We start from the raw sequence: 12601 nt of genomic DNA, 5'->3' as shown, positions 1-12601 counted from the left end.
GGCAAACCTTGGGCTAGGTATTGGGGAGAACATTGGTCCTTAGCCCAATTCTGTCCTGAGCACAGTTAATGGGACACACTAGACCTTAAATAACTGTGAGGTGTAGGAAAGGGTGAATGGTGAGCAGGGCAGTATCGCCTCCATGGAATTTCCCACTTCCAATCCAGGAGAGAAATTTAGATACATCTTCTGGCCTGGTGTAAAAAGTTGGGTGTTTCCTTATTTTTTAAAAGGTGGATGTTTTGGAACTGGCATGGATTTGGGGTGAAGACCAGAGACATCCACTGAAAGTACAGGACGTTCGGTTTTGGTACACTGTTGCTCAAAGGCCTTTCAATATTTATTTTTTAACTCAAGTAGAAAAAGAAAAAGACTGTGAGGGACAAACCAGGCTGTTACCGGTTTGGTGCAGTTTCGTTTCTTGGGGCATAAAAGTAGGGGCGCCTGGGTTTGAACCCTGGGTCTGCCACGTACTATATATGATCTTGGGTAAGTTAACCCCACTGTGATTCAATTTCCTCGGGTAAAGGGGGGTAATAAAGGTACTCATCTCATAGAGTAGTTGTGAGAATTAAATAATATGTGTAAAGTGCTTACGGCACTGGCACACAGCATACGCCAAGGAACAGCTATTCTTATTCTTATCATAAAGGTAATAATTGCTAATACCGTGGTAACTTTCATTCACCCATCTTCACAGGTACATTTCTCAGGGCTCCGCCCACCCCTAAGACACTGCGGACTCCCCTCCTCTCGCCCCGCCTCTTTTCCAAGGCCGCGGCCCGCGGCTTCATGATGCACGTCGGGCTTTGTAGTTCCTTCGCAGAGTCCCGTCCGCGGGGGCCTCGCGAGCGAACTGCATTTCCCAGCATCCCTCGCGGCGGGCGGCCGTAAAGCGCGGCGGTCGAACGGCCGGTTCCGGCTGAATGTCAGTGCGGGACTGTGGGCCGGGGAGGAAGGTGGTTCGCGGTGTCTCCACCACCCGCGCCGCTGCCTCCGCTTGTGCCGCCGCCACGGGCGCCCGGCCGGTCGGCCGCTCGGGCATGAGACCGTGAGGCGAGCGATTGGCCGGGACCGCCGAGATGTTTGGCCGCTCGCGGAGCTGGGTGGGCGGGGGCCATGGCAAGTCTTCGCGCAACATCCACTCCCTGGACCACCTCAAGTGAGTGTATAGGGGCAGAAGGGGGAGGCCGCGGGGCGGGAGCTGGGGTTGGGGGCGCGTAGATCCCGGCCGGGGCGCTGGGAAGTGTGAAAGCGGAGGCGGAAGGCCGAGGGAGGCGCTCGGGGAAGGCTGTGTGCTGGTTAAGAGCTATGGCTCTGGACATAGGGCGCCCGGCTTCGAACCCCGACCTCGTAGCTCCTCTCTTGTGTGACCTTGGGCAAGTCGCTCCGCTTCTCAAGAGTCTCGGTGTTACTGATGCAGATTTCAGTTTACGGATGCAGACCTCGTTCTCGCCGGGGCTGGACCATGGGCACCAAGCTTCCCCGGGGCGGTATTTCTTAGGCCGGACCGCTTAGGGGTTCAGAGGTCTGGATCCTGGAGCCAGACAGATGTGGGTTTGAGTTTAAGTGCGTGAATTTAGGCCTCAGTTTCTTCAGTTGTAAAATGACTATAGTGACAGCACCTGCTTTCTACGATTGTTTTGAGGGTAGAGTTAGAGAATGTACATAAGGGTGGAAGCTTCTACCAGTGCTCAATAAAGGACAAAAATTAAAAAAAAAAAAATCCCGACTAGTTTCTTAGGGGAGTATAAAGAGTCAGAAGTAGAGTTCAGCGGGAGGTAGGTGGCAAGGTGGTTCTGGGAAGCAAGGGTGCACAGAGTGGCTGCATTCAGATCCTGATTTCATCATTGAATGGCTGTGTGACCTTGGCCAAATTGCTTCACCTACCTGAGCCTCTGATTCCTCATCTGCAAATAGGGGTGGTGAACATTGTGCAAAGATTAATGTTGTGTGTGTAAAGAGACTGAGCCAGCGTCTCTTCTACAGTAGGCAGCTAATAATAGTAGCTGTGTTGATCAGTGGGGCAAGCCCTTCCCAGACATCCCTACCTAAAGTGCTTCCCCTGCCCCAGTTCCTTTCTGTTAGATCTTTCTCTTGATTTCATTCATTTGATTCATCTCCACTACCTGCAATTATCCTTTGTGTCTTTACTACTTTTGTGTCTGTTACTAAGCTGGTACTTCCAGGAGGGCAGAGGTGGCTTATTTTGCTCACAAGCTGTATTCCCAGCATCTAGCTCTGTGCCTGGCACCCAATAGAATCTTGACGGATGCTTAAAGAAAGAGAAAAATGAATGAATGGGGAGAGGTGCAGAGCATACAGGCAGAGATTAGTATTTTTTGAGGTCGAGGGGAGGATTAATGGAAAATAGGGGTTTCCCTGGAGGCTCAGATGGTAAAGAAGCTGCTTGCAATGCAAGAGACCCAGGTTTGACCCCTGGGTGGGGAAGATACCCTGGAGAAGGAAATGGCAACCCATTTCAGTATTCTCGCCTGGGGAATCCCTGTGGACAGAGGAGCCTGGTGGGCTACAGTCCATAGCGTCACAAGGAGTCAGACACGACTGAGCACACACGCACACTCAATGCCATAATTCTCAGCTGTGCCTTTCTAGCAGGGAGCGGGCACTTAATACATGTTTGTAGGTCTCAAAGAGTGGGAGTCAGGAGGAGTCATTACGTATCGAGGAATGGTTTTGCGGGGTTGGGATGAAAGAGGCCGTGGGGAGGAGAGAGGCCTAGGACAAAGATGGGGCTGTGTAGGGAGGCAGGAATCTTAGATGGGAGGGCAGCTGGACGGGAAAGGGAGAGGCTTAAGGATTTCAGGAATTTCAGGGGTGGGTGGATGAGGCTGAGAAGGGGAGGAGGGTTATCTAAAGGAGGTTGGGCATGCTCCGGCACCCAGGTGCCTGCGGGCTCTCACCTAACTCTGCCCGACTTGAGCCCTTTTAAATTACTTTAGTGATTATCAAATGCATGTTCAGTGCCAGGTGCTTGTTAAGGACTCCCTGTGTGTTATTTCCTTTAGTCCTCCCAAGTCTTATGAGTTGTTGGAAGTATTACTGTTTCCATTTTCTAGAGTGGAAACTAAGGTCTGAAGATGTTAAGTCACTTACCCAAGGTGACAACAGCTGAAAAGCGTCAAAGCCAGGATTTGACTTCAGGGTTTGCACTCATTATGCTGTCTTCTTGAGTAAAAATCCTAAAAGTCAGTTTGGGAAGACTTTCAATCTGGCTGAGTCTCACTGTGCAATGGGGCATCTTGGCCGTCTGGCCAACCAGGGAATGATGAAGGGACTCAGGTTCCTTTGAAGTATCCCGGGAACTGCCCAGGTTCATTGTTTAGGTCACAGCGCCTATGGGGTGCTTTTTGGAAACCTGAGTTGCCTGCCCTGAATCGGGCAGATCAGCTTAATCCATGTTATAGCCTGAAGAACCTGGTGATCTGTATATTGAAGGGGGGCTTAGGAGATCCCAGAGTGACCTGGGAAAGAATGCTGTAAACAGCTGTGAACAGTGCCATCAACAGCGCTTGGGCACAGAACAGCCCATTCCCCGAGGGAGCGCTCAGGCTGGTGGGGAAGACAGAGCCAGTGACTGTGGTGTGACAAGTGCGGGGGTCGCTGTGGGTTCAGGGCTGTGGGGGAACCCTTCTTGGGTGCTCTCTGGGGGAGGCAGCCGGAGCAGAGTGGTCAGGGACAAGCAGGAGCTCCACGTGGAGCCGCGGGATGTGGGAGTGGGGCCCAGGGGTGTGTAGAATGTGGAGGTGGAGCTGCAGGGACACAAGGCTGGAGGCAGAGCAGGGCTTCATGTGATACACAGGGTGATGAACCATCCCGGGTGCCTGGGACTGAGGGGTTTCCCAGGATGTGGCGCTTTCAGTGCTAAAGCCGGGAAAGTCCTCGGCGACCAGTATGAATCGGTCACTGTACCAGTGACAGGTGACAGTTCCTGATACACTCTTGCCCTGACCTGGGGCAGTGCGGGTAGAGAGATTAAGATATTGAAATGAATTCAGGATGGACAGTTTAGGGAGGGGGTGCACAAAGCATCTGGGAATGCTCTTCCATTTTTTTTTTTTTTCCATTTTTTTTTTAACTGTTTATTTTTGCCGTGCTGGGTCTTCGTTGCTGCATGGGCTTTTCTCTAGCTGCGGTGACTCTCTCACTGTGGTGTTTGGGCTTCTCATTGCGGCGGCTTCTCTCCTTGTGGAGCACGGGCTCTGGGCTGCGGGCTCAGTTTCAGGCTCTAGAGCATGCAGGCTTCAGTAGGTGTGGTGCAGGAGCTTAGTTGCCCCGTGGCATGTGGGTTCTGCCCAGGCAGATTCTTACCCACTGTGCCACCAGGGAAGCCCTCCCCCACCCCCTTTTTAAAATAGACTTTACTTTTAAGAGAGATTTGAGATTTACAGAACAATTTAGAAGACAATACAGAGACCTGGAAACCTTTTCTGAACCACATTATTCATAACATTCCTAGCTTTCAAACTGGAGAAGAATTTTTCTTGCAAGATGGGGTTTTACTTTTGCTAAATAGTGGAAAGCTTTGTACTGTGGTCTTTGTCTACTGAATGGAGTTAGTGGTTTAGTTGAGGCAGATAGAAACAGTAAGAGGTGGTTTGCTGCATATCATGGGTGGTTTATTGGCCAGATCAGTGGCAAGGCTGTCACATGGACGAGCAGAACCTTGGCTGATGGAGTTGCCTGATCGATACTGAAGCATCACCTTCAGGGACTGCGAGTCCACAAATGACTGGAACTTTCTTGTTGTTGGGATGGGTCGTTGCCTTAATTCTGATCCCCTCTGGGTGTGGGTTAAGATTCTTGGTTGCAAGTGACGGAAGCCCCCCTGGAATCACCTTCAGCCTCAAATGGATCTGATTGACTCTTGCCGCTGAACACACTGTCCTAGCTAAGCTGTGGCTGAGTCTGAGTGTTCAGACGAAGTTGTCAGTATTTGCTTCTTCCCATGTGTCGTCTCTGCTTTCTTCTTGGTTGGTGTCATTCTCAGAATGCTCCATTACATCCAATCAGCTTAGCAACCCCTGGGAAAAAGCAATCTTCTTTTCTTAATATTGCCAGCAGAAGCCTGGAAGTGAGTATCGTTGCACTGACCTGGGGTCTCGTGCCTGTCCCTGAGTCAGTCACTGTGGCGGGGGCATGGGGTGCTCCACTAGGCCCTTCCCTGGAGTCAGGGTGGCATCAGCTCCTTCCAGACTAGTGGGCAGAGAATGAGAGAAAGGGATGGTTTGGCACCGGGAAATGAAGAAGAGGAATGGACACCCAGCAGGCAGACGTTCACCTGCTCTTGGTGTATTCAACTTTTGCCTAAGGTCGCACTGATTATTTTCAGAGCTCGGGGCACTGTATGGCCAGATTCATTTTCTCAGAACATCATACTCATCGTATCACTCATTGAGGCACCCTTTGTGTCACGTCCAAAGTTCCTCCAGGCCTTCCGAGTGCTCCAGGCTCTGTGCCCACCTGTCCAGCTTGGGAGCATAGATGGAGGCCCTCTAACCCCGGCTGGGGAGCCAGGAGCACCCTCAGTAGGCAGACAGCGGTTTACATGGAGATGTGAAGGATGAGCGGTTGTTTCAGGCAGTTGGGGGCTGGAAGCGGGGACGCCGCAGGCAGAGGACGCAGCGTCTGGGAAGCCTGCAGCGGGGAGGCAGGCTGTTAGGTGAGGGGAGCACTCAGGGCAAGAGAGGGTGGAGGACCCGAGTGCAGAGCCGTGGGACGGAGAGGCCCCAGAGCCCAGGTCCTGCGGAGGAATCCGGACACCAGGCTGAGAGCAAGCGGGGAGCCGCGTGCTCTGGCCTGGCCCAGTTTGGAGGACGAGCTGGAGGGGCGCCCCCTCAGGACGGCTGCTGTCTCCTACTGACGGCCAGTGAGGGTAGCGCCGCTGTAACCCAGGGGTGTTTCTCGGGCCTTTTCGCGCTGACGGCCCTTCTCTCGCTCACCCTCACACACCCCTCACCTGTGTGCCCCGTGCTCCATCCGATGCCTGTCTGCTGGTAGGACTGGCCCGAGTACACTCCCCAGCGCGGCTGGCCTGGCCGGGGCTCCTCAGGCTGTCCTCACTGCGGAAATGATCTTGAATATGTGTTTATTTGTTTCTCCCAAACTTGACCGTAAGCCTCATGAGGAGAGAGACCCGGGCAGCTTGTTTCCCAGGGAATTGTCAGATGCCAGCACCGGGCCTGGCGCACAGTAAAAGATCAGCAGGAGTTTGTCGTAGGACACAAAAGAGGCAAGTGCTGGCCTGCCTCTTCTTGTTTTTTAAATTAATTATTTTAGTTGGAGGCTAATTACTTTACAATATTGTTGTGGTTTTTGCTATACATTGACATGAATCAGCCATGGATATACATGTGACACCCCCTCCCCCCAAAGTCATGAACCCCTCCCCCCGCTCCCTCCCCATCCCATCCCTCTGGGTTGTCCCAGTGCACCTCTTTGAGTGCCGTTTCGTGCCTTGAACTTGGACTGGCCATCTATTTCACATATGGTAATATACATGTTTCAATGTAATTCTCTAAAATCAGCCCACCCTCACCTTCTCCCACAGAGTCCAAAAATCTTCTTTACATCTGTGTCTCTTTTGCTGTCTCGCATATAGGGTCGTTGTTACCATCTTTCTAAATTCCATATATATACATTAATATACTGTATTGGTGTTTTTCTTTCTGACTTACTTCACTCTGTATAGTAGGCTCCAGTTTCATCCACCTCATTAGAACTGATTCAAATGCATTCTTTTTAATAGCTGAGTAATATTCCGCTGTCTATCTGTACCACAACGTTCTTATCCATTCATCTGCCAATGGACATCTAGGTTGCTTCCATGTCCTGGCTATTATAAACAGCGCTGCGATGAACATTGGGGTGCACGTGTCTCTTTCAGATCTGGTTTCCTCAGTGTGTATGCCCAGCAGTGGGATTGCTGTGTCATATGGCAGTTCTATTTCCAGTTTTTTAAGGAATCTCCACACTGTTCTCCATAGTGGCTGTACTAGTTTGCATTCCCACCAGCAGTGTAAGAGGTTCCTTTTTCTCCGCACCCTCTCCAGCATTTATTGTTTATAGACTTTTTGATAGCAGCTATTCTGACCAGCATGAGATCGTACCTCACTGTGGTTTTGATTTGCATTTCTCTGATAATGAGTGATGTTGAGCATCTTTTCATGTGTTAGCCATCTGAATATCTTCTTTGGAGAAATGTCTGTTTAGTTCTTTGGCCCATTTTTTGATTGGGTCGTTTATTTTTCTGGTGTTGAGTTGCATGAGCTGCTTGTATATTTTTGAGATGAATTCTTTGTCAGTTGCTTCATTTGCTATTATTTTCTCCCATTCTGAAGGCTGTCTTTAAGACACTTTGCTTATAGTTTCCTTTGTTGTGCAAAAGCTTTTAATTAGGTCCCGTTTGTTTATTTTTGCTTTTATTTCCATTACTTTGTGGCCTGCCTTTTCTTAACAAGAGTTTGCTCTTGCCTGTTTGGGCGCAGGGCCTGGGCTGGAGCTGTGACTTTTTCTAGGGCTGAGATGCTCCCCGGCATCTCAGACCTGGCCTCACTCGCTGGCCCAGTCTGACATCGTTCAGAGGTGATTCACTGGGAGAGGCACCGCCTGTAACACCTTCTCCTAATCTTCTAGCCTGAGTCCACCCTGCCTGGAGCTTCTCCTTGTCCTGCTGGCCAGAGGGCTGGATGCTGACCAATTGGGGGTTTTCAGGACACAGAGTGGGACCCTCTGGGAAGTATGTGCCCTGGTGCTGAGGAGGCCAGACAGACCCAGGCTGCATGTCCCCCCCCCCCACCCCAGACATTGTTATCTGGGGGGTGGGGTGTGCTTTGGGGGAGTGGATTGCCAGCCCCGCCCAGGCCCTATCCTTCCTCTCACAGTAACTGACGTAAGTGCATGGAGCTTGTTCAGTTGCTAAGTCATGTCTGACTCTTTGTGACCCCATGGACTGCAGCACGCCGAGATCCTCTGTCCTCCTCTTTCTCCTGGAGTTTGCTCAAATTCATGTCCATTGAGTTGAGGATGCATCTCATCCTCTGTCATCCCCTCCTCCTTTTGCCTTCAGTCTTTCCCAGCATCAGGGTCTTTTCTAATGAGTTGGCTCTTCAAACCAGGTGCCCAAAGTATTGGAGCTTCAACTTCAGCATCAGTCCTTCCAATGAATATTCAAGGTTGATTTCCTTTAGGATCGACTGGTTTGATTTCCTTGCTGTGCATGATACAAGTCATAAAACTTGTATGAACTTCAACTTAGTATGTCTCTTTCTGACCTGGATATAATTATTATTTACTGTGATGGTTTAACTTGGAAAATAAGTGGGTCTCTTGAGGAAGCAGGGTCCGTGGAGGAGGGATTTGTTTACAGTCGGAGTCCTTGGTGATGAGTCTGTCGTGTGTGGCATGCACGCTGGTAACAGACTGCAGTGTTTCTGTCTCCAGGCATGTCAAACTTCAGCTTGTCTCTCAGAGTTGGCTCTTGTGCAAAAGTTTGAAATTGAGATTCTGCCTTTCTGCAGAATTTTCGCTGGAGGCATGATAATGCTGGCTCTTTTCCAAAGAAGTGGCATGAGGGTCCATGATAAGGACTTACCTTAAGATCTGATACGTGTTGCCATGCCTTTTTGGTTTGTTGTTTATGTCTTGGGTGCTAGGCATTCATCACTTCATGGAAATGCTTGACTAATAAAAGCGTCTAAGTCATTGTTTGCATCTTCTGCATTAAGATGGTTATAAGCGTGGGGTCACTGCCTGGTGCCCTGTCCTTATGTTGGGACTCTGGGAGGATCCTGGGCTCCCCAGGGCGTCAGCCCGCAGGATTGTTGTGCGGGATTATGAGTGAGCTCATCTGAGGCCCTCGGAATGGAGACTTGGCAATAGGAGGCTGCGACTGTCTCTACGATGATGGTGGTTAAAATGGGGACACACACACAGAGTTTGAGAAAAACTTGTTGTCGTATTGTCGTAAAGGTTATTATCATTGTCAGAGAACAATCTGTCACTCTCCTTAGAAACTGATCTACACAGGAAACAGCAGCCTTGCAGGTGGAGATGTGGGAATATCGAAACATTGTTGCTCATTTCTGAGGCTCAGTATAAGAGTGGCTGCCATGTGTCCTTTTCAGCGGTGTACTATGGAGCCACTACTGATGCTTGTGAACAGTTACCAATAACAGAACTGTTTTTATTTTAGCCTGGGGGGGAAGAAAGATGGACATGGTAACAGACATACTGCCTGAGCTGAAATATCTCATGGACAGAGGAGCCCGGCAGGGGCTGTAGTACATAGGGTCGCAAAGAGTCAGACACGAGCGAAGTGACCTAGGACACATGCACACGTGAGCTCAAGTGTGTAGATTCCATAGCAAAGAAGAAGACCCAAGGAAACACACTGCAGTCCCAGCAGTGGGCCTCTCTTTTTTTGTTGTTGAAGTTTCCAGTCTTGCTAAAGTAGTGTTATGTTTAAAACCAGAAAGTTATTATATTAATATTGTACTGGTGTCTCTGAGATAGTTGAATTATTTGATCTTCCAAAGCTGTGGAATTAGATGCAACATTAAAATATTAATCTTTAATCCATTCAGCTTTCTTTTTTCCCCTCACCACACTTAAGCAAACATATATCAAGCGGCTCTCCCTAAAACGTGACCTGAAACAGTGTGCTTGGGCATTGTGGTGGCAAAAGAATGAACCAGTGGCCGTGGAAATTTACAGCTTGAGATCTAGTGGGTATTTGCATCCACCAACAACAGACATTGAGAAAATGAATATTGTAAAACACTCCCATTTACAGCGGCATCAAAAAACCCATCAAATCCCTAGGAATAAATCTAATAAAAGATGCGCAAGCCCCCATCCAGCAAACCTTGAAGGAAATGTAAATGTCATCATGTTACACTTTCAAAAAGATGTCAGTTCTCTCCATATTTAGCTAGAGATTTAGGGCAGTCTTAAAGGAAATCTTAGCAGATATTTTTTTGTGGAAATTGAGAAGGTGATTTTAAAATGCATGTGGAAATTCAAAGGGGCAAGAATAGCCAATATAATAATGGGAGGAAAAAAAGGGAAGAAGTTGGAAGACATCACATTGCCAGATTTATTATAAAGCTGCAGTGATCAGATAGCATGGTGTTGGCACAAAGGTAAACAAACAGATCAGTAGAACTAGAGCATCCAGAAGGAGTCCCACGTGTGGTCACCTGATTAACAACAAAGTCGACATTGGTGTCCTTTGGAGAAATGAGGACGTTTCCAGTATATGATGCTGAACCAACTAGATCGCCATATGGGAAAAATGAATTTTGGCTAACAACTTATGCCATACACAAAAGTGAGTTTCGGGTGTGCTCTGAGTCAGAATGTGAAAGGTAAAACAATAACTTTTTAAAAGAAAAAAAAACAGTATTTCTTTGTGACCTTGGGTTAGGTAAGGATTTCTTCAGGTTGATACAAAAAGCACTATCCAAGGGAAAGATTGATAAATTGAACCACGATAAAATTTGGAACTTTTGCTCATCAAAAGACCACTGTAAAGAGAGGGAAAAGGCAAGCTGTGTTCAAAGAAAACTTTTGCCATAGATAGATATCCAGTAGGGCCTTCCCTGGTCGCTGAGATGGTCAAGCGTCTGCCTGCAGTGCAGGAGACCCAGGTCCGATCCCTGGGTCTGGAAGATCCCCTGGAGAAGGACATGGCGACCCAGTCCAGTATTCTTGCCTGGAAAATCCCATGGACGGAGGAGCCTGGCAGGCTACAGTCCCGTGGGGTCACAAAGAGTCGGACATGACTGAGCGACTTCACTTGACTTCACTTTCGTGTATCCAGTAAGGGTTTTGTATTCAGAGTGCATAAACTCCATTAAATTAATAAGAAAAAAGGTTCTCTACCTAGTAAAAAGTGGGCAAAAAACTTGCACAGGCACCTCCCAAAGGAGGATATTTAGATGGCTCTGAACATGTGAAAAGACACCCACCTTCACTTGTGATCATGTGATGAGACCCTGGTGCGGCATCACCACTTGCCAGCAGACGGCGCCACTGAGAAAGGCAGAGAGCCGCAAGCTCTGCGGTGGTGGGGGATGGGCTGGAGCCCTCAGACGGCTTCTGCCCTGAGGCTGTGGATGAGCTGCTGAGTGCCCCTCAGGTCCCTTCCTGGCCTGTGCATTGCTAGCAAGGTGTGCGTCCCCAGGTTACTGCAAGTATGAGGGTCACAGGAAGGCCCACCTGCACGCAGGGCCGGTCATGCGGGCCATGCACCACTCGTGGGAGTGCCGAGAATCCTCTTTTCAGAACTTAACACCCCACCCTCACCCTGGGTTTGTCTGTAAGGGCCTCCTCGTAGTTCCTAGAATTTCTTTCAGGGATTATTTGGTGAAGGCAATGATACCAGTAATAGCTAGCACTTGGGTCATGCATGGGACCTGCCAGGTTAGTTATCTACATTTTAACTTGGTTGTTCCTAAGACACCATAATAGGTGCTAAAGGAGTCACGTGCTGGTGCTGCTCCCATTTTACAGGTGAGATAACTGAGGTACACAGAATAAGTAGCTTGCTTGATGTCACCCAGCTCATACCAGACTCCCCACTTCCTGTTCTGGTTTCTCTGGATCTTCTTCTAACTCCTGCCGCGAAGTCCTCTTTTCATGACTGTGTGGATCCAGCCTGTCTGTCCTTCCTGTGTTGGTGGAATACTCCTTGCAGAGTTTAAATAGTGGTTTTAACAGTGGCCCTCCTCGGAACCACCACCGGGTGGTAATGGCAGTAGCCACTGGCCCTGCCTCCTGTGAGCGGTTACCATGTGCCGGGTGCAGCGCTTGGCTCTTTCAACGCGTCATCACAGAGTCTCTGCAACAGTCCAGCAAGGAGGCTTTGACTGCTGTAGACCCCGGGCCCCAGAGAGGTGAAACGTCTCGTCCAAGGCCACGCGCAGCGGGCGACAGGGCCAGAAATCAAGCCCAGGTCTGTCTGTTGGGGACAGAGGTTTGAACTCTTCATTACTGCTCTTTGCCACTACTTGCTGTGTTTAACTCCTTGACTATATTTTGCCTTGTAGGCTCTGATCTACCTTATATCCGTGAAAATGGGCCCCCCACTCCCATTCACCATATATTGAGCACCTACAGTGTATCAGACATTCTGTAGTTTTATGGGGTCACCAGGATCAGTAAGATGATGTTCCTGACCTCAAGGAACTCAGGTCTCGTGAAGAAGGCAGATCACTGCAAATCAGAGTGGTCTGTGCAGTAGCAAATGCATTTGGGTACAGAGGTGCCAGAGAGGAGGGAGCAATCAAATCCACTCGGGCAGGAGAGCGGGAGGTAGGTTCTTGAAGAAGGCTTCACGGAGAGGTGACTGAGCTGGGTTTTGACATACTCATAAGAGATTGCTGGTTGGTTAGGACCTTGGCAAGCTGAACTGGCCTCAGTCTGTGGGCCAGGGAGACGCTCTCTTAAAAGCTGAGCCAGGCAGCGCTCCCAGGGTGTCGGCCAGGCTGCTGATCCCCGCGCTGCTCAGGAGTGGCCTCTGCGATTCTCAGGCCTGCTAGGACGAGGCCGGGCCTCTGGTCTCTGCACGTGCGGGTGG

The 12601-nt window shown here is 49.6% G+C and overlaps 1 protein-coding gene across 5 annotated transcripts in view; it reads left to right on the top strand.

Moving 5' to 3' along the window:
• Positions 1-899: 899 nt before the first annotated feature.
• The window catches only part of CLEC16A (C-type lectin domain containing 16A), a 231624-nt gene continuing 219922 nt past the window's right edge, over positions 900-12601 (top strand). For 4 of the 5 annotated variants that reach the window (XM_043456684.1, XM_043456686.1, XM_043456687.1 and 1 more), the window contains exon 1: positions 900-1162. In XM_043456684.1, the coding sequence (XP_043312619.1) occupies positions 1083-1162 (80 nt within the window). In that variant the 5' untranslated portion in view covers positions 900-1082. The remainder of the gene's footprint in view (positions 1163-12601) is intronic. The other variant, XM_043456683.1, reaches the window with a different exon arrangement.

The sequence above is a fragment of the Cervus canadensis genome, chromosome 32 (genome assembly GCF_019320065.1).
Source record: "Cervus canadensis isolate Bull #8, Minnesota chromosome 32, ASM1932006v1, whole genome shotgun sequence".
NCBI classification, from domain to species: Eukaryota; Metazoa; Chordata; class Mammalia; order Artiodactyla; family Cervidae; genus Cervus; species Cervus canadensis.
The sequence above is the reverse complement of the archived record's forward strand: the minus strand, read 5'-3'. Positions and strand labels throughout refer to the sequence as shown.